This window comes from Heterodontus francisci, chromosome 1 (genome assembly GCF_036365525.1).
Source record: "Heterodontus francisci isolate sHetFra1 chromosome 1, sHetFra1.hap1, whole genome shotgun sequence".
Taxonomy (NCBI): domain Eukaryota; kingdom Metazoa; phylum Chordata; class Chondrichthyes; order Heterodontiformes; family Heterodontidae; genus Heterodontus; species Heterodontus francisci.
Genome location: NC_090371.1, coordinates 279228631 through 279253717, shown reverse-complemented (window position 1 = coordinate 279253717; position 25087 = coordinate 279228631). Strand labels below are relative to the sequence as shown.

General features: G+C 45.1%; 1 protein-coding gene across 1 annotated transcript; it reads left to right on the top strand.

Annotated features, from left to right (window-relative positions):
• The first annotated feature begins 2496 nt into the window (after nucleotides 1–2496).
• On the top strand, nucleotides 2497–24771 carry LOC137376975 (hematopoietic prostaglandin D synthase-like). The gene is made up of 6 exons (XM_068046015.1): nucleotides 2497–2700; nucleotides 5179–5319; nucleotides 20199–20291; nucleotides 20438–20547; nucleotides 22925–23023; nucleotides 24161–24771. Exons 2-6 carry the CDS (start codon nucleotides 5187–5189, stop codon nucleotides 24323–24325), a joined length of 600 nt encoding a protein of 199 aa, XP_067902116.1. The 5' UTR covers nucleotides 2497–2700; nucleotides 5179–5186; the 3' UTR covers nucleotides 24326–24771.
• The last annotated feature ends 316 nt before the right edge of the window (nucleotides 24772–25087 follow it).

Here is a 25087-nt window from a genome sequence, read left to right as displayed (position 1 = left end):
ACTCCCAACATTTGAATTGAAGCAGAAATGTTGTAAACAGTGAGGAAGACGGTATCAGACGTCAAGATGTAAGGAGTCTGGTGAAATGGGCAGACACATGCCAGATGAAATTTAATGCAGAGAAGTGTTAAGTGTTAAGGAAGGATGAGGAGAGGCAATGTAAACTAAATGGTAATTTCTTTAAAGGAGGTGCAGGAACAGGGAATCCTGGGGAGTTCACATACACAAATCTGTGAAGCGGCAGGATAAGTTGATAAGATTTTAAAAAAAAGCATACGGGATCGTGGTCTTTACTTTAGGCCAATCAGCTTGAAGAGATAAACTACAAGGCTTCAGTTGCACATTAGTTGATCAATAGCTTTAACCAGTGACAAGTGAGGGTTGAAAAATTCCAAGAAATCTAACTAACCAGCTAGGAGCTTGCAGAATCATAGAATATTACAGCACAGAAGGAGGCCATTGGGTCCATCGTGCCTGTGCTAGCTCTTTGAAAGAGTTATCCAATTAGTCCCACTCCCTTGCTCTTTCCCTTTTCAAGTATTTATCCAATTCCCTTTTGAAAGTTACGATTGAATCTGCTTCCACCGCCCTTTCAGTCAGTGCATTTCAAATCACAACAACTCGCCGTGTAAATAAAAACTACTCATCTCCATCCTGAATTTTTTGGCAATTATCTTAAGTATGTATCCTCTGGTTACTGATCCTCCTGCCAGTGGAAACAGTTTCTCCTTATTTACTTCATCAAAACACTCCATAATTTTGAATACAAAGAACAAAGGACAGTACAGCACAGGAACAGGCCATTCGGCCCTCAAAGCCTGCGCCGATCTTGATGCCTGCCTAAACTAAAACCTTCTGCACTTCCGGGGACCGTATCCCTCTATTCCCATCCTATTCATGTATTTGTCAAGATGTCTCTTAAACGTCGCTATCGTACCTGCTTCCACCACCTCCCCCGGCAGCAAGTTCCAGGCACTCACCACCCTCTGTGTAAAGAACTTGCCTCGCACATCCCCTCTAAACTTTGCCCCTCTCATCTTAAACCTATGTCCCCTAGTAACTGACTCTTCCACCCTGGGAAAAAGCTTCTGACTGTCCACTCTGTCCATGCCGCTCATAACTTCGTAAACCTCTAACATGTCGCCCCTCCACCTCCATTGTTCCAGTGAAAACAATCCGAGTTTATCCAACCTCTCCTCATAGCTAATGCCCTCCAGACCAGGCAACATCCTGGTAAACCTCTTCTGTACCCTCTCCAAAGCCTCCACATCCTTCTGGTAGTGTGACGACCAGAATTGCACGCAATATTCTAAGTGTGGCCTAACTAAAGTTCTGTACAGCTGCAGCATGATTTGCCAATTTTTATACTCTATGCCCCGACCGATGAAGGCAAGCATGCCGTATGCCTTCTTGACTACCTTATCCACCTGCGTTGCCACTTTCAGTGACCTGTGGACCTGTACGCCCAGATCTCTCTGCCTGTCAATACTCCTAAGGGTTCTGCCATTTACTGTATACTTCCCACCTGCATTAGACCTTCCAAAATGCATTACCTCACATTTGTCCGGATTAAACTCCATCTGCCATTTCTCCGCCCAAGTCTCCAACTGATCTATTTCCTGCTGTATCCTCTGACAATCCTCATCACTATCCGCAACTCCACCAACCTTTGTGTCGTCCGCAAACTTACTAATCATACCAGCTACATTTTCCTCCAAATCATTTATACAAATCATTTATATATACTACAAACAGCAAAGGTCCCAGCACTGATCCCTGCGGAACACCACTAGCTACATCCCTCCATTCAGAAAAGCACCCTTCCGCTGCTACCCTCTGTCTTCTATGACCGAGCCAGTTCTGTATCCATCTTGCCAGCTCACCTCTGATGCCGTGTGATTTCACCTTTTGTACCAGTCTGCCATGAGGGACCTTGTCAAAAGCTTTACTGAAGTCCATATAGATAACATCCACTGCCCTTCCTTCATCAATCATCTTTGTCACTTCCTCAAAAAACTCAATCAAATTAGTGAGACACGACCTCCCCTTCACAATGCTGCCTCTATTAAATACCTCTATTAAATTCTCAGCTTGACCTTATTTGTTGTTGGGGGAACAATCTCAGCATCTCTAGTCTCCCTACATAAATGAACTTCCTCACCCCTGGTTTGGTAAATTTCAGGTAAGTGGGACAAGTTGAATAGTTCTTTTAAAGAGCTGGTGCAGATATGATGGGCCGAATGGCCACCTTCTGTGCTGTACAATTCGGGGAATTGGAATACTTTCGGATGCATCACAAACTGAGTTTGCAACTGCAGATCAGTTCCCACGTCCCATTAGCTGAAATATCACCAGTTAAAGTCTTGTTTAGCTTTCTGTGCTGCAGAGCAGGGCAGTTCAGTTCAACTTGGCTGAGTTCATCTTTTCTTATGCTCCGCCCCCTACCTCGAGAAGAAACACGCAGACTGAGTCATGAATAAAGCATTTAAAGAGCAAAGAGGATGTTGGCCAGCTATCATTGTGTTCAATGCTCTCTGTGAAAGGCACAGCCAGAATAATACTTCAACCGGATTTCTGCTTGCAGCAGCAGTAAATCTACAGTGCAGAAACTCATCTGATCAAGATCTATTACCGCACCATTCTATAAAGAAACTTTCCAACTAAAGTCTGCTGCAGCATTGAAGCCCAAGTAAAGCGCAGGTAGGTGCATCTTCAATACTTGTATGCATGGGAAGCATGGGATTAAAAAATCGTCACATGGTGATGTGAACGGAGTCAATTCTGTCACGGTTGAGTTCTCCCAACCAGAGCAGGTTAGATTAAAGTAAAAAGCAAAATATTGCGGATGCTGGAAATCTTAAATAAAAACAGAAAGTGCTGGAAATACTCAGCAGGTCTGGCAGCATCTGTGGAGAGAGTAGCAGAGTTAACGTTTCAGGTCAATGACTTTTCATCAGAACTAGAAATCCCTTTGCCCTTTTTTCAGTGACATCTCTGTCATTAATCTCTCCTGCCCTCTGCCCTATCACATACCTTCCCATTTGTTCTTCTTTCCCCGTCCCCCCCCCCGTCCCCCCTTTCACTTGCTCAAAGCCCACTACGTTACATTTTTAACTTTTGCCCGTCCTGATGAAAGGTCACTGACCTGAAACATTAACTCTGATTCTGTCTCCACAGATGCTGCCAGACTTGCTGAGTATTTCTGGCACTTTCTGTTTTTATTTCAAGTTGGATTAAACTTTTGCATGACAATGATTTCATTCCAGCTCAGATCCTTGTTTGAAGGTGACAGGAACATTCGCGATGGTTTAATTTTTCACTATAAATGGTCAGGCACAAAACCTGTGAAGGGAAGACCCCAAATGAGAATGTTCTTTCTGTGTGCAAGCAGCTTGGTTTCGGGTTTTCCTTGCCATTCAGCATTGGGTGGAAGTGTGCTGTAAATCAATCTCTGTTCTGTAAACTCAATGCCAAGTCTCTTAACTCTTTACTGCCAAGTGCAGGAAAACTTCTACCTCTGTGCACTTGCTGCTTTGTTTGTTAAACTAGCTGTCATGCTGAGCTAAAGAATAGCACTGGGTTCCGACCAGCGGGTGGTGGGAAAGGAGGCGGGGGAGGGGGCTGGTAAAATAGCAGGGCGCTATGTCAAGACGGCCCTCTGACAGTCCCGCTTCAGGAGGTTTCCCAGCGACGAGCTGCGAGGCAGATCAGCTGCCCGCTCCAAGGAGACGGCTGGCTGCTTTGCATACATAAAAACTCTATTAAGGGCCATTTTACAGGACCGCCGACATTTTGCCGACAGCGAGGTGTCCCCCTGTGCGTGGAGAGGCCGCCAGCTTAATGGAGGTGGCCTCTCTGTGGCAGCCCTGGGCAGCATCAGAGCTGGAAGTTCCATGGCCCAAAGAGGGGGCAGGGAAATTGCCGAGACAGTCCTTCCGCCAGCAATTCGCCAAGTCTCCTTCAATGGCACCTTCCAAACCCGCGACCTCTACCAGCTGGAAGGACAAGGGCAGTCTGCATGGGAACACTGTCACCTGCAAGTTCCCCTCCAAGTCACACACCATCCTGCCTTCGAGCTATATCGCCGTTCCTTCACTGTCACTGGGTCAAAATCCTGGAACTCCCTTCCTAACAGCACTGTGGGTGTACCTACCCCAAATGGACTGCAGCGGTTCAAGAAGGCAGCTCACCGCCACCTTCTCAAGGGAAATTAGGAATGGGCAATAAATGCTGGCCTGGCCAGCATCGCCCACATCCCATGAATGAATAAAAACAATTTAACCCTTTTGGCCCCTGCAGTATTAAAAGTCAAGAATCATCAGTAATAATTTTATTTGGCCAATATTAATCTCATGCAACTCAAATATATACTTGAACAAAAAAATCCCAAAAAACACTTTAGAGCAAATTCAGAATGGCAGGGCTGGGAGGGATACTGAAATAGCACATCCTGTGTGACCATAGTGTTGGCAGATGCTAGGCTTAGAAAGGGCACGATGTCTGGCTTTGAAGTTGGGTAATCTTCCAATCTGCTTCGCTGGCAAGATCCCTGTTACTGCCTGCACCATTGTTTCCCCTAACACAATTCATCAACGACAACTTGCATTTATATAGTGCCTTTAATGTAGCAACAATGCCTCAAGGTGCTTCACAGGAGTAAATATCGGACATAAATTTGACACTGAGCCACATAAGGTGATATTTAGACAGGTGACCAAAAGCTTAGGATTTAATAAGGGTCTTGAAGGAAGAGAGCGGAAAGGCTTTGGGAGGAAATTGCAGAGTTTACAGCCACGTCAGTTGAAGACACGACCACAAGGAGTGAAGAATTGAAAATCAGGGATGAAGAGATCAAATTTTGGAATGTTGTAGGGCTGGAGGAGGTTATAGAGTGGGAGTGGTGAGGTCATGGAGGAATTTGAAAATAAAGATTCAATCTTTGGTTTTCAAGTGCAGCAATCCTTTCTGTAAGAAACATTTCATATTTGTTGCTGCTTCCAAAGTGGTAACTAAACTCTAGACAAAAATGACTAGAACCAATTGTTCTATTTGGCTCAGTCTGCTCCTACAATGTTTGGCCGAAGCCAATGTCTGTGTCAAAAAACTAACAGTCATTGACTTGCATCTGAGCTGTACCTGATTTAAAAAAAAAATTGTATTACGTTTGATCCCTAACAGGTTTGAACATGCCAAACTACAAGTTAACCTACTTCAAAATAAGAGGGAGAGCCGAAACTGCTCGTTATATTTTTGCGTATAGTGGAATAAAATATGAAGAAAATATGATTGACCTATCGCATTGGCCCAATGTAAAAGAATGTAAGTAGCATAGATTGAAATTGACAATTGTAACCTCTGAAACAATCAATTATTTTTATTGACTTTTCCAATTTCTCCCATTGCCTTGTCTCAGCCCACAGACAGAAGTAAAATTTGGATTCCGTTGTGAAATTCTGAATGTGCCGGAAACTAAATTTGTTTAAAATGTTGCTTGATGGCGGACTGTGTTTTTGATATGATAATTCAGCAGGCCAGAGAGCAGATACATTTCACTCTCTGGCGGCTAAATAATTAACATCTTTCCTCAGAAGATGTGATTTCTGTTGTCATCGGGTTGCCTGTGGGTTTCAATGACATAGCTTTAAGGACCTCCATCACTAAAAGCACCATTCTCAATACATAAGAAGACATGGACCTGTTGGAGGTTTTATGTGTGGGTTGGACAGGGTAGATCTGAAAAGAATGTTCCCACTTCTGGGAGAATCTAAAACTAGGGTCAGTTTGTCAGTTCCGAAGAAGGGTCACTGACCCGAAACGTTAACTCTGCTTCTCTTTCCACAGATGCTGCCAGACCTGCTGAGTGATTCCAGCATTTCTTGTTTTTGTGTCATGAGTACAAGATATAGTTACTAATAAATCCAATAGGGAAATAAGGAGAAATTTCTTTACTCAGAGGGTAGATAGAATGTGGAACTTGCTACCACAGGAAGTGATTCAGGCAAATAGCTTAGATACTTTCAAAAGCAAACTAGCGATTACATGAATAGAAAAAAAGCTGAAAGGCTGAGATGAGGTAAATAGAATGGGAGGGAGACTCGTGTGTAGCAAAAACAACAGCATGGACTAGTTGGGCCGAATGGCCTGTTTCTCTGCTGTATATTCTATGTAATTCAATGTAAAATTAGTCTAGCGGTTTGAACTCTGGATTAAAAATTCATCTAATCCACGGATAATTTCAAGATGGATGTTTCAGGGGAGCTGGATGATACATGAGGGAGAAAGAATATAAAGATATGCAAATAGGGTTAGATGAAGTAGGGTGAGAGGAGGCTCGTGTGGAGCAAAAACACAAGCATGGACCAGTTTGGCCGAATGCCCTGTTTCTGTGCTGTAAATTCTATGTAATGCACCTGGTGAAAAATCATTGTAACCTGAAACCAAGCTTCAATCAATGGCAACAGGAACAACTGAAAGGCTGGACTTGAGAAGGGAGACGAGTTGCCATGATGGCTGGGCTTTTTACAAAATTACTCTGAGTAACATATCTGTAATAATCGCACTCCTCCTTATGTTTCCTTTTCAATGTTTGGAACATTAGTGAGATGTGGTGAACAGATATGGTCCTTATCTCTTATTTACATCAATTTTGCAAACATTGCGTTGAAAGTCAAATTAGCCTTGGCTCCAGTGTGTTGCCTTGTTAAGCCCAGGTGTAAATTATTTTTGGAGTCGGTGATTAAAATACGGAACGCACAGAACAGTTAAGTAGCATGGTATTGGACAGTGTGTCAGTGGTCAAAAGTAAAATACTCTGCATGCTGTGAATCTGCAATATAACCAGAAAATGCTGGAAATACTTACAGACCAGGCAGCATCTGTAGAGAGAGAAACAGAGGGCTGAATTATTAGGCCCCGATGGGGGCAAGTGGGAGTGTAAATTCACGCCGCTGGCCAGTGTGCCAGTTTCCTGGCTCTATCCTGCCCATGGGCCATTTCCTAGAGGTGGGGTAGGGTGCGGGGGGGGGGGGGGGGGGGGGTGGGGCTGGTGGCAGCAGGGCTACCTGCCCACAAATGGCAGGTAGCCAATTGAGTTTGCAAAAGGTCTGTTCAGGCCTACTAATGGAGGCCAACTGGAAAATTCCAGTTGGCGTCCAGGACCCCGGAGACACCGGGGAACAGTGTAACTGCCTGGAGGTGGCCTCCTGGTGGCAGACCGGGTCGACCAGAACTCCAGGCAGGCTTAGATGTCAATGCAAGCCCGAGGACCAGCACCTCATTTACTGATTAGGCAGGCTACAGCCTGCCAGACTGAACATTGAGTTCAATAATTTCAGAGCATGACGGGCCCCCCTTTTTATTTATAGTTATTTCTCTTTTTTATTTGTTCATTTTATTTTAGTTTGTTTAGTTTGTTTCTACTATGCCTACCCAGTGTTTTTTTTTTCATGTTTGTGCTTGGGGCCAGGGCTGTTCATTTTTCTGTCAATTAACACCCTCTCTGTACTAACACTTTGTCTTTCAGCACACCATTAACATACCATTCGCCTTTGCTCCACGACCTTCTGGTCAGTTATTCTCTGTGACCTTGTCCTATCAACACCTCTTTTGTTATCTCTTACCCCACCCTGGCTTTATTTGCTTAAAACCTATTACATTTCTAATATTTGCCAATCCTGGTGAAGGGTCACTGACCTGAAACATTAACTCTGCTTCTCTCTCCACAGATGCTGCCAAACCTGCTGAGTATTTCTAGCATTTCTTGTTTTTATTTCAGATTTCCATCATCTGCAGTATTTTGCATTTATTTTAAATGCCCTCCCTCCCTGCCTGGGTTCAGCAGCAGCTGCAGGCTTCCCTATAGAGAGGCTCCCCCTCCTACATTACTGACCCGGGTGCTGAGACCATTTTTTAACAAGGCTGCATTTTCTGACAACGCAACCACTAAGTGGCGCAATACTTGCACATGCGCAAATGCAGGCTCTTCAACTGGAACGTCAGTGTCTGCGACGTTCAGGCAGCTGCTAGGATTAAAGATGGCACTGTTCAATTTATCACAGGAAATACTCTTGGCTAGATCATTCCAGCAAACTAACCTTACATTAAGTTGGAAGGAAGCCCAGTAATATGCTACTATGTAGTTTTAGGATACTAATTGTAATCCTCAGATGCATTTAATATTCCAGTAATCCTATTAAATACAAAAGGAATTTTATGATTGAATTTCCATTGGCAGATAGTGAATTGGCACCCCAATCGATGGATAAGAAAATCAGGCAGAGTATAAAATGTGCTGCCAATTCGTTATTGTGATTCATTTATATGACTGACCAGGACTGATTTCACCCGAACGTAGCTACTAGCTCCCGCCCCACTGGCCACTCTCACCCCTCGGCTACTCACTTTCTCCCCCTCCTCCCTACCAGACACTTCAACCCCCACCCCCCAGCTGCTAGCCCCAGACCTCGCTGCTCCCCCCCACTTCCCTGGCTGATTGTTCCCCGCTCTCCGGCTGCTCGCTCCCTGTCCCCACCCCCCACCCCAGACACTAGCTCTGGACCGCACTGCTTCCCTCCTCTCGACCACTCGTTCCCACATTTGATCAGTCTCCACATGCTGCCTGAAGAAGCAAGGCGGCTGCAAGGGTGATGGGTCGATGTAGGAGCGCGTGGCCGAGAGGAGGGAAGCAGCGCGGCCTAGAGTGAGCGGCTGGAGAGCAGGGTGGCGCAAAGTGAGGAACAATCGGCCAGGGGAGCAGTGAGGTCTGGAGCGAGCCGCTGAGTGGAGGAAGCGTCAAGGCCTGAAGCGAGGGGTATCGAGCTCCAGCCTCAAAGTCTTTCATTCAGCCGCTTCCTCCGGCCGAGTGAGGGGCTGGATACTCGATGACGCTTTATTGCGCATGTGCGATCATGGACCTGGCGCAGATACGCGATGACGTTAGCACTGCGTGATGACGTCATCCCGCGCATGCACCACTAAGTCCTGGCAAGCTGTAGCTGCGCATGTGCGCAGCTTGGCGCACTCTGATGACGTCAGCGGGCCGCTGCATTGTCAGGAGTCACTTTGTTTTAACAAACTTTAAAATATTGGAGATGGGGTACCTCAGAATGGAGGCATCCTCTCTCTCATACACTTACCTGGAAAGGCAGCCTGATGCTTCTTCATTGCTGACAGACCTTCTATTGGTCCTCCTGCATTGAGAGCCCACCCATCATCCTTGATTGGACGGCAAGACCACCCTGTGGCCATTAATTGGCCAATTCATGGAAAATCACAGTCAGGTGACTGTCTCCCCCACAGTGCGGGCTTCTGAACCCCATTTGCGGTGTTCCAAAGCTGGCGGGCAAAATCCTGTCCAAAGATAACGCTTCAGGTCCATCACCTTACATCAGAACCTTTCCCTTCTCCTTCATTGTTTGATTTGGAACAGTAAGGAACAGGAATAGGTGAGTTTGTAAAGTCAGACAATCCAGAATGGGCTGCGCTCAAGTTACTCAGACCTGGAAGCTCACTCTATGAAACCGAATCCAGAGACAGAAGAAACATCAGTGAATAATTAATAGAATTAATTCACTCACACCAAGTCCTGTTCACCCATCATCCCTTTAAATCACTCCACCATTGGAAATATAAATCACTTCACCATAAGCGGCCACACCTTCAGCTGCCTGCGCCTGAAACTCTAGAGTTCCCTCCCTAAACATCTTGCCTCTCAACCTCTCTTTTCTCCTTTAAGACCCTCATTAAAACTTACCTCTCTGACCAAGCTTTTCTTGGTAATTCTGTCCTAATTACTTACTCTGCCTTAATATTTCCTTATGTGGTTGGATGTCAGATCTTTTTTGAGAGTGCTCCTATGAAGTGCCTTGAGACATTTTACTATGTTAAAGGCGCTATATCAATGCAAGTTGCATGCAATGTTGGAGTTGTACTGTGTAGTTTGAAAGAGAAATGCTGATTTATTGATAATTTTATTACAACTTCACAATTATTATGACGTCAGGGCAGTGGTATAGGGACTGACAAATGGGGAGAGCTGATTATGTTGCAGGGGTGTGACAGTTCTGGTGGCTAGGGTTTTTGTTCCCTAGAATTACATAAAATATACAACATACAAACAGGCCACTCGGCCCAACTAGTCTGTGCTGGACTTTACACTCCACACAAGTCTCCTCCCATTCCATCTGCCTCATCTCAGCCTTTCAGCATCTTTCTATTCCCTCTTCTCTCATGTACTCATCTAGTTTCCTTTTGAAAGCAGCTAAGCTGCCTGTGGAAGTGAAATTTCACCTTATTTCCCTTTTGGATTTATTAGTCATACTTCAGAGGTTATCACTTCACTTGTGGGATTATAAATTGTACGGAAAATCCCTCTGATTTACCTTTATTGATATAAATCTTGGCGAGACAGATGTGCCCATGCCCATGCTTTTATTTTAACTATTTACTTTACCAATGATGATGATAAATGTAACAGTTCAGCGATTTAGTTTAAAAACACAGTACAGTTGTTTTGTCTCAGCCCACTCACATTTGCGATCCATTTGGAAAAAGAAAATGACTTCCAGCAGGTGAGAGCCTTTGTAACAAAAGGAAATCTAGATTTTTTTTCCAAAAGTTAACAGTTATTGTTTTTCAAGATCTGACAATAGTCTTCCCTGTAACTTTCATACTCCCCAACTCTTAAACTATGCAGTTTGTAACCCAGGACGCAATTAGTTAAATTACCAAACAGTCACATGAATTATGGAATTAATTTTGTCTATTTTTGTGGTCAGCTGCAGCTTAGTGGGTAGCACTCTTGCCTCTGAGGAGGAATGTGCAGGGATGTGGGGAAAGGGCAGGGGGAGTGGCAGAACGTGAATTGCTCCTTAGGAGGGTTAGCATGGACAGGATGGGTCAAATGGCCTTCTTCTGTGCTGGAGTGATTCTATGATTCTATAAGGTTGTGGTTCACATGCCACTCCAGAGACCTGAGCACATTAATCAAGGCTGACACTCCAGTGCTGCACTGTCAGAGGTGCCGCCTTTCAGATGAGTTGTTGATCCGAAGCCCCGCCTGGCCTCAATAGGCACTATTGTGATGAAGAGCAGGGGAGTTCTCCCTGGTGGTCCTGGACAATATTTATCCTTTGCAACACCACTAAAAAAAAATGGCGTAAGAATACAAATTCGATAGCCCCATAAAGCAAACCACGTTGGGTGATACGATAAATACACAGGAAAGGTGCATTTTCTGAATGAGCACCGATGTTTTTGAAAGCAGCAATTAATGTTTACCTGATGTTGGTTAGGTAATTGGTGCTCCTGTTAAGACATGAAATAGCTCTATCAGTGAAATTGTTTTCTGAAGGAGTTTTTTTGAATGCCTGCACGCGCAGACCTGCAGGAATACCGAGTGTGGAAATTGAAATGTATGTGGTAGGAGCCTTGGCCCGAGGCTCCTCCAGAATTGGGCATCAGGCCTCATTTTATTCATAGGGTAAGCCTATTGCACCTTCACAGGAGCTCATCCAATGTTGGGATCAATATTGCAACTCATGCATTGTCGGTAAGTTGTGTGAGATGGAACAATGTAGAAGGACTAAGTGCAGGCTTCCAGGGGCCCACAAAAAGAGAAGTAAAAAGAATATAACTGCGCTATGATTTCTTTAGCAGCCACCATGGATCTCCTTGCAGACCACTACAGAACCGGAAAAACTAGTTGGAACTTGCATGGTGCATGGTTCTATCTAGAATCAGACACATTTTGTAGTGGGGTCCTGAAATAGGCACAGGACATTCCTTTGATAGATCCAACGCTGATATCAGGCAGCTGCCAGGGATGCCTAAAAACAGTGAGGACCAAGATTACGACGGCCATGTTAGCACAGATGAGGTGTAGGACCTAGCGCCCAGATATTGGTTTACATTGTGCCTGTATTATGCCCTAAATATATGCAAAATGCACACCAATTTCTACTCCAGTGTGTTGAAATAACTACTTTTGAATGTGGCCTACACCAAGCAGTTAACCCACGACTTTCCGACAAATTGCCTGACATGCAAGGCCTCAGCAGTAGTGTGTGAGTCCCATAAAACTGTTACGGACAGAAGTGAGAGAGAACTGAAACTCCAGTTCCCTTCCCTTTACTGTCTGTAATCAGTATTTCTGATAAGGAAAATGTGTGTGTTTCGTAACCTCAGAGTGTATGGCCAAATTGAATAACCAGCATCATTCTTTTCATGGGTTTAAATAAAGATGATTTGTTTTTATTCACACATTCACCCCAAAAGTCTAACACTACATCACTCACCTACCACTCAAGCACACAAACACACACACACACGATAAAGAAAGCCATTGAAGAGGATAGTGCACTTTTACCCATTACAAACAAAGGACTAGTTCATAAGTCATGTGATTTTGCCTCATTTTGGAGAAAGCGGCCTTTTCACTCCTGAAGTGTAGTTAGGTGGATTTCATAGCCAGAGTTGTATTGGTACGACCGAGGCAGGAGGAGTGCACTGTTTATTCTAGTTCCACTTCTCCACAGATCACACATATATTTAAATTTTTTCCCACTTACCGATACGGTCAGTCATAGACTCTGTGATGACTGGTGGCCATTCACATATACTTATGATTTAACGGTTTTCTTAGAGCTCTCTTTATTAAGTTTCGAGCTCAGAGACAGTGGGTGTAACTTTGTGCTGGCGGAGGGGATCTCAATATCGGGGGAATCGATGCTGTGATCCCCGTGCCGGCTCTTGTATGGAAGACCCGTCAAATTTAGTGCCAATCGAGCACTTAACTGGCAGTGGTGGGCCTTCCGTACAATTTAGGATCCCCACCGAGCAGAGGCCGGCAGCTGCAGCGCCACCGCGGAGGCAGTGGCTGCTGCTGTAGCTGCAGCCACCAGACACTGAGGAGAGGCACTGTGACTAGGCTCAAGGTAGGTCAGGGTGGGAGGGGTCTCGCAGGGTGGAGGTTGCAGAAGAGGGTTGGTAGGGAGTCGTCAGCAAGGGCAGGGGGGTGGACCTCAGCGGTTACCCCCTTCCCGATGCTGGGTCCCTCGTTCAGGCACTAAGGACTCGCCACCACCCCCGCAACTGGGAATCAGCCCGCATAGTTTATCGTGCCGTGCTTCCTGTGCTGTGGCTGGGTCATCTGCCGCAGAACCTTCAGTCAGCTAAGAGCATTGAAGAAATGGGTTTAATTTTGATCAGATTGTCAAGTTGTTGGTGCATTGTTTATGTTGCGTATGCTGAGCAGTATATTCATTACTGGGATCTTTACTGTGCTTCAAGCGTCTCTCAGTTATTTAATTACTCAAGTTTGAAATCGGATATTTGTCCCTCCGTCAAAGCAGGTTCCAAATAGGAATAAACACATATCTAGGACAGCAGAGCAGTATTTTCCAAACATGGATAAAGCCCAGCTTTGTTCCAACTTGATGGATATTGTGGGAGAAAACTCCTGGCTTTGCAGAATTAAATTCAATCAGTGGAGAGTTCCTGGCAGTCTCACAACAAAGAACAGCTTGAGAAAGGAGCACTTTGTAATCTATCACTGCTGCACTGTGGTTACTGAGGGAGCTTGTGTGCTGTCAAATCTTACATCCACTCTTCTTTGGCCTCCTTATCTCGAGAGACAATGGGTAAGCGCCTGGAGGTGGTCAGTGGTGTGTGGAGCTGCGCCTGGAGTGGCTATAAAGGCCAATTCTAGAGTGACAGGCTCTTCCACAGGTGCTGCAGAAAAATTTGTCTGTCGGGGCTGTTACACAGTTGGCTCTCCCCTTGCGCTTCTGTCTTTTTTCCTGCCAACTGCTAAGTCTCTTCGACTCGCCACACTTTAGACCCGCCTTTATGGCTGCCCGCCAGCTACATCCACTATATTGTGCTTTATATGAGTCATCGATCATCAGAAGATGGCAGCAAAAACTAGGAGCAAATACATATCAAAGTAAAGCAGAGTTCTGCCTCTCGCACCTTGGGGTAAATTTTACTTTGTGCAGTAGTTTATGATGGGTGATAGCAAATTAGTGGCCAGTTTTACATCTCTCCCCATTTTGAGTGAGCGATTTCAATGTAAGAAGGGCTTCTAATGACCTGTTTTAGACCCTTTCACAGAGCTAAAATCTACCCCCTTGTGTGTTACGATTATACAGTATCAGTAATAAATATATCTGATGGTTTTGGAAAATGCCACTGGACTGAGAGGCATTCAGTGGCAGGAGGGTGTTATAGAGACAGTGGGCTGGATTTTGCCATGGAGGCAGAAGTTGGTTAGGAGGTGGTTGTGCTGGTAAGTTTGCGCAGGTATGCATCCTGCCGGTCGCCTAACGTGTTGCTACTTCCACGTGATTTTCCTCAGGGAGGAGGGGACCCACTGGGAAGCAACAGGACATCAATTAGCCTCATTATTAATCCAACTGAGTGGTCTATTTCCTCACATCTGCAATTTTAACAACAGTACATGGGTCCCCTGCTGAGGCCGAAGCCTTGCTGTTGCCTGGACGTGGCCTCCCAGTGGCAGGTTGGGGTTCCAGTGAGGCCTCCATTAAATACCCCCTCCCGGACCAGCAGGACACAGTGATGGCCTAGCAGCTGTGGTGCACATTTCTAAGAGTTTCAGAAATCTTCAGAGGTGCCTCCATCTCTCCTGGTGTGGCTGTTGGCCACCCAGAGCCTCAGGTGATCTGATTGGCCCTCCTGCCTGGGCAGACCGCCCACTGTCCCTAATTGGACTGGGGACCTGGAGGCAGCCTGTTAATTTGGAGGAAGATCACGCGGGGGGGCGGGTTGGACTCGGACGCCATTGGGTTGGGACCCGCATATGGTCCCAATGTTGGGATCCCAACGCCCATTGGAAAATTCAGCCCAATGCGTGTGGAGAACATAAAGTTCTGGTAGAGTACTTATGCCTAACTGAGGGCACATTGATGTCACAGCACAATGGAGTCATGCTACCCACACAACTCATTCTCTAATGACATTAGAAGATGTTGTCCCCATAGTTAACCTTTCGTGGCCTTTCTGCCTCCATACAGCAACATTGCATCATTTATTTAATGCTGCTGTCCTTATTCATGGTGAAAGATGCTCAATTTGTATTGCGAGAAGTATGGGCTGGATTTTGCCATTGGCGGTTTTCTTACAGCTCTCTTTGTTAAGTTTCGAGCTCGGAGATAGTGGGTGTAACTTCACCACTGATGTAAAAGTCGGTGGCGAACCCGCTTCCGCCTAGCCCGGGGATCCGACCCGCATTTTACAGGTCCCCAGGCTTTAATTGTCCCGAGGCGGGACTTCCACCCACTTGAGGGAGGAGGTCCCGCCTCAGTGAATTGTGGCCACTGCTGGGACTGCAGCCCAACTGACCGAGGAGGTTGCCATGGAGCCGGGACTGAAGGTATGTTGGGGTTGCCTCGCTGTGGGGGATCGGTCATGTAGTCGTTTGTGGGGAGGGGAGGGGGGGCGTCTTGGGTCCCGGGGGTGGTTTGGGAGGCGGAGGCGGCCCTCAATAGGACACCCCTCCAGCACATGGAAAGGCCGACAGCTATCACTGGGCAGCCTTTCAAGTTCCCAGCATGCCCACTTGCCATGGGTAAAATACCCATGGAGGTGGGCGGGGCCCTTAAGTGGCCATTAAGTGACCGCTTAAGGGCCTTGATTGGCCTCGGGTGGGCGGGCGGTTTCACCCCCCGCCCAACCGCTGTAAAGGTGGCCAGAGGCGGGAGCGGGGCGGGAAGGCCTCACAGAGCCTCCCGCTTAATTTTACGCCTCCTCCACGCCACCATCCGACCCCTGGGGCGGCGTAAAATCCAGCCCTATATGTGTGTGTGAGAGAGCGAGTGAGACAGAGAGAGATAGAGAGGCAAGGTTGCCAACCCTCCAGGATTGTCCTGGAGTCTCTCAGAATTGAAGATTAATCTCCAGGACACTGTTGTAAGGAAATCCTGTAAGAAAAATTGTGGGGACATTAAAAAGGTTTTGTTTATTTAACTTTCTTTTAAAAATGTTGTAAATTAGTTATCAAAAATATTGGGATTGGAATAAAAGGGTGTTTGACTACAAGTTAAGAGTCATCCAGCTGGTTGATGAAGAGTCTGTTCGTTTTCTGATTGGTGTAGGAAGGTGGTGCACCACGAGCTTGGACGTGTTGGGCAACCAATGATGGAAGAGTGGGGGAGGGAGTTGGAAGTGGGTGATCATATGATGAAACCTCAAGGAATACATCCAACCTTGCTTTGTGCTTTTAGTTAGAACTTAAACCACATGTAGGGCTGGACTTTGTTGACCCGCCACCGGGAGCGGCGACGGGTGAAGAAAATGGCGGTCACCCCGCAAGGAACCCATGCCGCCGCGATTTTGCGGCATCACCTGATGCAGGAGCAGGTGCTGATGTCATTTTTAAAAGGCTGCCAGCCCTCCAAACAGTTCAACACAATGCAGAGTTAACCCCTTCCCCAACTTGGTGGCACCAGCTTCTCCTGGACGGGAAAGTGAAGATGTGTGAGGCATAGAGTCGTAGAGTTATACAGCACAGAAACAGGCCCTTTGGCCCATTGTGTCCGTGCCGGCCATCAATCACCTATATATTCTAATCCCATTTTACAGCACTTGGCCCGTAGCCTTGTATGCTATGGCGTTTCAAGTGCTCATCGAAATACTTCTTAAATTTTGTGAGGGTTCCTGTCTCTACCACCCCTTCAGGCAGTGTGTTCCAGATTCCAACCACCCTCTGGTTGAAAAAATGTTTCCTCAAATCCCCTCTAAACCTCCTGCCCCTTACCTGAAATCTATGCCCCCTGGTTATTGACCCCTCCACATCGTAAGTTTCTTCCTATCTGCACTATCTATGCCCCTCATAATTTTGTATGCCTCGATCAGGTCCCGCCTCAGCCTTCTCTACTCTAAGGAAAACAACCCTAGCCTATCCAATCTCTATTCATAGCTGAAATGCTCCATCCTGGTGAATCTCCTCTGCACCCTCTCCAGTGCACATACTAATGCAACAGACACTTGAATTGTTGCACAATGGGGAAAACCTACTACCTCCATGTCTGTACATGTGGGCGTTGAATGCAAGTGTCTGTATAGATGTGTATAGAAATATCAGAATGAGGATTTGCTCTGTTCAAAGATTATGCCAAGTGCACAATGTCAGGCATCTTTCTGCTGTACTTGTTCTGTGCCACGAGAGGGAGTACGGAGTCTCTTTGGGATTGCCATTGCTAACGGTGGTACAAATATCATGTGTTAGTGCTCCCTCTAGTTATGGGTGTGAGGTCCTGCAACAGTAAGATATTGAGCATTCAATGCAGATTTTACATAACACCACTGATAACCCAAGTTTTGATTTCATTTCTATATACACATTGCTTCTCGATCATCCCAAATACATTGTCCAGCAGCAGAAAATCTAATGGATTGCCATAGAGTTATACAGCACAAAAACAGGCCCTTAGGCCCTCCGTGTCCGCGCTAGTCATCAAGCCTATCCATTCTAATCCCATTTTCCAGCACATGGTCTGTAGCCTTGTATGCTATGGCATTTCAAGTGCTCATCTAAATACTTCTTAAATGTTGACGTTTCCTGCCTCTACCAGCACTTCAGGCAGTGTGTTCCAGATTCCAACCACCCTCTGGGTGAAAATTCTTTTCCTCAAATCCCCTCTAAACCTCCTGCCCCTTACCTAAATTCTATGCCCCCTGGTTATTGGCACCTCCACTAAGGGAAAAAGCTTATTTGTCCCTCGTAATTTTGTATGCCTCAATCAGGTCCCGCCTCAGCCTTCTCTGCTCCAAGGAAAACAACCCTAGCCTGTCCAGTCTATCTTTATAACAGAAATGCTCTAGCCCAGGCAATATCCTGGTGAATCTCCTCTGTACCCTCTCCAGTGCAATCACATCCTTCCTATAGTGTGGCGACCGGAACTGTACACAGTACTCCAGCTGTGGCCTAACTAGCGTTTTCTACAGCTCCATCATAATCTCCCTGCTCTTATATTCTATGCCTCAGCCAATAAAGGCAGGTATCCCATATGCCTTCGTAACCACCAGATCTACCTGTGCTGCTGCCTTCAGTGATCTATGACCAAGTACACCAAGGTCCCTCTGACCCTCTGTACTTCCTAGGGTCCTACCATCCATTGTATATTCCCTTGCCTTGTTAGTCCTCCTGAAATGCCTCACCTAACACTTCTCAGGATTAAATTCCATTTGCCACTGCTCTGCCCATCTTACCAGCCCATCTATATCATCCTGTAATCTAAGATTTTCCTCCTCACTATTTACAACACCACCAATTTTCGTGTCATCTGCGAACTTACTGATCATACCTCTTATATTCACGTCTAAGTCATTAATGTACACTACAAACAACAAGGGTCCCAGCACGGATCCCTGCGGTACGCCACTGGTCACAGGCTTCCGATCGCAAAAACGACCATTACCATCTGCCTCCTGCCACTAAGCCAATTTTGGATCCAATTTGCTAAATTGCCCTGGATCCCATGGGCTCTTAGCTTCTTAACCAATCTCCCATGTGGGATCTTATCAAAAACCTTACTGAAGTCCATGTAGACTACATCAACTGCTTTAACCTCATCTACACATCTAGTCATCTCGTCGAAAAATTCAATCAAATTTATTAGACATGATCTCCCCCTGACAAAGCCATGCTATCTATCCTTGATTAATCCCTGCTTCTCCAAGTGGAGATTAATCCTGTAGAGATAGATGATCAGCCATGATCTGTTTGAATGACGGAGCAGGATCGACAGGCAGAATGGCCCATTCCTGCTCCTATTTCCTATGATCCTAAACTAATTGGCAAGATCCTCACTCTCAATGGTTCAATAGGCAAATGCTCTTCCTGGTGTAATACTAAGGAGCCAGGCTCATCCCTGGTCTTTGCTGTCTTAACTAATCTCAACCAAGGCAGCACTGCCAGTGGCACGGTTAGGTTTGGTACCTCGTTTTTATGTGTTCTTGTGATGTGGGCGTCATTGGTAAGGCCAACATAAACTGTCTATCCCTAATTGCCCTTGAGAAGGTGGCGGTGAGCCACTTTCTTGAACCGCTGCAGTCCACGTGATGAAGGTATGGAGTGCTGTTAGGGAGGGAGTTCCAGAATTTTGACTCTATGACAGAGGAACGGCAATATACTTCCAATTCAGGATGGTGTTTGACTTGGAGGGGAACCTGTAGAGGTGATAGTGTTCCCATTCACCTGTCGCCCTTGATCTTCTGAGCAGCAGAAGTTGCGGGTTTGGAAGGTGCTGGCATGAGATGGGGAAAAGTCAGCCAAGGCTTCCTGATTGCTGATTACTAATTGGCGACTGATGCTAAAAATTGCATATGGGTGCTTGGTGATGCCCTCCACAGTGGAAGTGCCTGCTGATATTCACTACTCAGTTGTATATATGATCACTGGCCACCTGGATGAGATATTTGCACCCGTGAAGCTGTACCAAGCAGGAGCCAACACCTCTTTTCAGTCTGGTGGTCAAGTTTAAACCTCACTTTAGCACATAATCTTAGCTGATACTTCAATGCAGTATTGAGGGACAGTCACATTATTAGAGGTGCTGTCCTTTGAGTGAGATGCTAAACTGTGGCCCCATCATAAAGAGATAACAAAATCGCATGGCATTATGGAATGATGAGCAATGGAATTCTCCTAACGTCCTGCTCAGCAGTTTTCCATCATCCAGCACCATTAAAATTGGTTATTTATCCCATTGCTGTTCATGGGCCTGTGGGTTTGCAAATTAGTTGCTGTGTTTGCCTACAAAGCAGTTTATTGGCTATGAAGCATTTTGGGATGTCCTGGGATGGGAAAGATGCTATATGAATTAAAGTCTTGCTTCAAAATTCCATTTTGTTTTACATTGACTGTTTATATTCTCAGTGAATGATTCACTTTAAAGACTTGAAAGAAAAACTTGCATTTATATAGCACCTTTCACAACCTCAAGGCGTCCCAAAGCACTTTACAGTCAATTAAGTACTTTTGAAATGTAGTCACTGTTACAATGTAGGAAATTTAAGAATGCAGAGAGATTATCATCCTGTACCAAGGCTACTTTATACTACTTAATATGGTGACTTGACAGGTCTGCATGGTTGATATCATGTCTAATAGTATGACTGCTTATGGTGGTATTGGATTTAACTCGCACACTAATTTGGGCTCTGTGTGGTTTTCATTCCAGCTCTTCTTTTTAAACAAATACCAGTTCTGAAGGTGGATGAAATTGTACTCAATCAGAGCACTGCTATCGCGAGATACCTGGCCAGAGAAACAGGTACCATTAACCAATACATTTTATTTCTTTTCATTTTGGTATTTCTTTGTCGATGCAGTCAAAATGGGAGTTCAGTGTAATCTCTTTTCCAGCCCGGCAATTAAACTTACACATATTTTCCATTTGCTCTTTTGGTTCTTTCTTAGGCCTAGCAGGAAAAAGCAATCTAGAACAAGCTCAAGTGGATGCCATTGTGGACACAATAAATGATTTCATGAATCTGTTCCCCTGGACTGAGAAGGACCAAGCTATGAAAGTATGACTGAGTTTTGAACTCTGTAAGATGCAGTGCTCAGTGACGTTGAGATAAAATTTGCTTTTTAAGTGTTAGCTGTGGCTCAGTGGTTAGCACTCTTGCTTCTAAGTATGAAAGTGTGGATTCAAGCCCCAATGCAGGGACATTATCTAGGCTGAAGCTGCCTGTGTGGTACTGAGAGAAGGGGTGTTGCACTGTCAGAGGTGCCGTCTTTTGGATGAGCTGTTAAAGCGAGGGCCTGTCTACCGTCTCATTTAGATGTAGAAAATTCCATGGCATTATTTCGAAGAGGAGCCAGGGAGTTATCCATGGGGTCCTGGCCCAATTTATTACTCCCACAAACAGCAATGTCATAATGACCAGATAAAATAGAATTATAGAATGGTTACGGCACAGAAAGAGGGCATTCAGATTTTCTGGTTATTATGTCATTGCTCTTTGTGGGAGCTTGCTGTGTGCAAATTGGCTGGCACATTTCCTACATTACAACTTTGACTTCAAAAGCACTTCATTGTCTGTAAAGCACTTTGGAATATCCTGAGATTCAGAAACACCGTATATGCTATATTCTTTTGGGCCTCCTTATCTCGCGAGACAATGGATAAGCGCCTGGAGGTGGTCAGTGGTTTGTGAAGCAGCACCTGGAGTGGCTATAAAGGTCAATTCTAGAGTGACAGGCTCTTCCACAGGTGCTGCCGAGAAATTTGTTTGTCGGGGCTGTTGCACAGTTGGCTCTCCCCTTGCGCCTCTGTCTTTTTTCCTGCCAACTACTAAGTCTCTTCGACTCGCCACATTTTAGCCCCGTCTTTATGGCTGCCCGCCAGCTCTGGCGAACGCTGGCAACTGACTCCCACGACTTGTGATCCATGTCACAGGATTTCATGTCGCGTTTGCAGACGTCTTTAAAGCGGAGACATGGATGGCCGGTGGGTCTGATACCAGTGGCGAGCTCCCTGTACAATGTGTCTTTGGGGATCCTGCTGTCTTCCATGCGCCTCACATGGCCAAGCCATCTCAAGCGCCGCTGACTCAGTAGTGTGTACAAGCTGGGGATGTTGGCCGCCTCGAGGACTTCTGTGTTGGAGATACGGTCCTGCCACCTGATGCCAAGTATTCTCCGGAGGCAGCGAAGATGGAATGAATTGAGACGTCGCTCTTGGCTGACATACGTTGTCCAGGCCTCGCTGCCATAGAGCAAGGTACTGAGGACACAGGCCTGATACACTCGGACTTTTGTGTTCCATGTCAGTGCGCCATTTTCCCACACTCTCTTGGCCAGTCTATCTAAATACTAGGCTTTTCATTTTCGCCTATTTGGAAGTGACAAGTTCACGTTTTTCTTCATCTATACTGAAAATCTTGATCCATTGCATTTTCATCAGCAGGAAACAAATTCCACAGCAACTGTTATAACTTGCAAAAATGTCCAACTCAAAGTGCAGCATCATATTTTAATCGTTTAGCTTCAGCGCTCACAATCCTACCTCCAAAGTAGTGCCCTAAGCAGATTTGAGCGAGAGAGGTGGGCTAGGGGAAAGAAGAGATCAAGAGAATTTTTTTTGATCATAAATATTTCAAGATAGTTTGTTCAGAGGTTTTGGATTTCGAACTGTCCAAGCGTCCCACTCCTCCAACTGAAAGAGTCACTCATGGTGCTTTTGCAAGCATCTTTCAGAATGCTCGTATACATCATTGCTGCATGGCACTGAGACAGGCAGAGAGCAAAATCATTAATGCCTGTAGCGAGACTGAACATCTCTCAACCCTTGCTGCAACTGTTACAAATAAAGATAAGCATGCAATTATAGAATGCCAGGACTGTACATAGAATTACTTTTAATTTACAGAACAGAAACAAGCCATTCGGCCCAACTGGTCGATGCCGGTGTTTATGCTCCACACGAGCCTCCTCCCACCCTACTTCATCTCACCCTATCAGCATATCCTTCTATTCCTTTCTCCCTTTAAATGCTTCCCTTTAAATGCATCTATGCTATTTGCCTCAGCTACTCCCTGTGGTAGTGAGCTTCAAATTCTCACCACTCTCTGGGTAAAGAGGTTTCTCCTGAACTCCCTTTTGGATTTATTAGTGACTAGCTTATATTTATGATCCCTAGTTTTGGACTCCTCCACAAGTCCATCATCACTCCATCTCCTTCTGTGGCCATTATCTCAGACTGAAGCAGTCTGTTTTTAACTGCAGTGTCCTATTTGACCCTGAGCTGAGCTTCTGACCACATTATCCTCTTCATTGCAAACAGCATCTACATCCATTGTAGCAGAGGAGGTGCTCGCATTAAACAGTTTCTACTGTATAACATTTACAGACTCAATGAGTTGGTTTATCTGCAAGAAATAATGGCTTTCTCCTTTACAGCAAAAGATAACGGAAGAGGTTTTCGCCAATAAAATCCCGATACTTCTGGATGGTTTATGCAAGCTCTTGGGAGACCAAACTTGGTTTGTTGGTGATTCAGTGAGTATAACTTATTGAGGGTTTATCATGATGTCTAATAATAATAAAACTCATGTGTCAGAGTTCATAGTTGAGACCAGAAGTACTGAATGGCCACTCCTGACTAGGAGCCTTGCCCATTGGGATTATTGATCAGGATATCAGGCCACTTTCTCCAGTGGAAGAATCTGTCCTTGGGTGTCACTCCATGGCCAACAAGGGAAAATTCGGCAAGGAAAACCATTTACTGCTGCTCCCTTCCCCCAACCTGATTTATTTACTCAATTAGCCACATGGACTGTGATGGTCCAAGATTCCAGCCTCTGTCTGTGTTGAATGTTCTGTTCTCAGTGTGGGAGTTAGTAAAAGATACTACAACTGGCTTCAGATTCCCTGCTCCATATTGTTATTAAGTGGCCATTGCTAGCATTGTGCATGTGTGAAAGCCAGGAGAGGTTAGAAACAGGATCTGGCTCAGCTTATAATGCCCCACTGTCACTTAATAACCTATGAATATTTAAATATCTTGACTCAAATATCTTTTTTTGGGATACTGTATGAGTTTTTTTATTCATTCATGGGATGTGGGCGCTGCTGGCTAGGCCAGAATTTATTGGCCATCCCTAATTGCCCTTGAGAAGGTGACTCTACCGAGAGAGATATTGAAGTAATTTGAGACATGACATGACCAATAGTAAGTGTAATATGCTCAGTAGAGCTACTGTCCCCAAACCGGTCCACCACTGGCATTTTCCTCACCTCATGTCTGGATTGTTGTAGACTAATTGATAGAGATTGATTCCATAGTATCATGTGACTATCAGGATAGTAGAAGGCATACTGGATAGACCATGGTATTTTTCATCCAGCAATTCCTGTTTTCCTATGAATGGCTTCATCAGTGACTGGTGCTTGAGATATTGATAGGAGTCAATTCCTTCGAAAGGTGGGAGGGAAAAATTGGTGAGAAGACAAAATCAGTTATATATTAAAATAATGGGCCTAAAGGATAAACTATGTGCAGTGGAGATAATAATTTTCTGTTTAAACTGCCACACACAGCAAGATCTTGGCCATTATGCTTTAATGATTGTTTATGTTCAATTTTGTAATTCTGCAAAATGACAATTTAAAAATGACATGCATTTTTGTTTCTAGGTTACCTGGGCTGATTTTCATTGGGCCGTCTGTTCTATTACTCTCACCAATCTAAATGTTGACATCCTGCAGAACTATCCCAAATTGTCGGCTTTGAAAGAACGTGTGGAAAATCTCCCTAAAATTGCAGCCTGGATAGAACAGAGACCAAAAACTCCATTGTAACATGCTTATTACTGTATTTAAAATGCAACTTTTGTTTCTGAATTACAGTACAATTATTTTCAAATAACAGTCTTGGTTCTGTAATAATTGAGATGGATTTCAAATATATAAACCTTAAGTTGCTCATTTGTTAGCCTTTCATCCTAACATATTAAATGATGAGGACAGGTTGTGTAGACTGGGCTTGTATTCCCTTGCATGTAGAAGATTAAAGGGTGATCTAGTGGAGATGTTTAAGATGACGATAGGATTTGATAGGATAGATGGAGAGAAACTAACCCTCTGGTGGGTGAGTCCAGATCAAGGGGGCATAGCCTTAAAATGAGAGCTAGGCCTTTCAGGGGTGAGGTCAGGAAATATTTCTTCATACCGACTGTAGTGGAAATCTAGAACTCTCTCCTCAAAAAATTGTTGAAGCTGGGAACGGGGTGGGGGGGGGGGGGGGGGGGTGGGGGGTCAATTGAAAATGTCATAACTGAGATTGATAGATTTTTGGTCGATGAGGCCATTAAGGATTATGGAACCAAGGTGGATAAATGAAATTAAGATACAGATCAGCCATGATCTCAATGAATGGTGGAATAGGCTCAAGGGCTTGAATGGCCTCCTCCATATATATATAATATATATAGATATATACATGCCTGACTCCAATCACTTTTTTTTTATTATTTTGGTTGAAATGAGACAGGCGCCGTCAGGTTGGTCTCTTTTTCCAATAACGACTGGGAGTTGGGAATGGTATGCTGCCTTCCTGGTATA

Excerpts from the sequence above, each read along its gene's own strand:
- LOC137376975 (XM_068046015.1), top strand. The coding sequence starts at position 5,187 with ATGCCAAACTACAAGTTAACCTACTTCAAAATAAGAGGGAGAGCCGAA. Across the intron at positions 20,548-22,924 it reads AGAAGGACCAAGCTATGAAA|CAAAAGATAACGGAAGAGGT; the intron begins GTATGACTGAGT and ends TCTCCTTTACAG. Across the intron at positions 23,024-24,160 it reads CTTGGTTTGTTGGTGATTCA|GTTACCTGGGCTGATTTTCA; the intron begins GTGAGTATAACT and ends TTTTGTTTCTAG.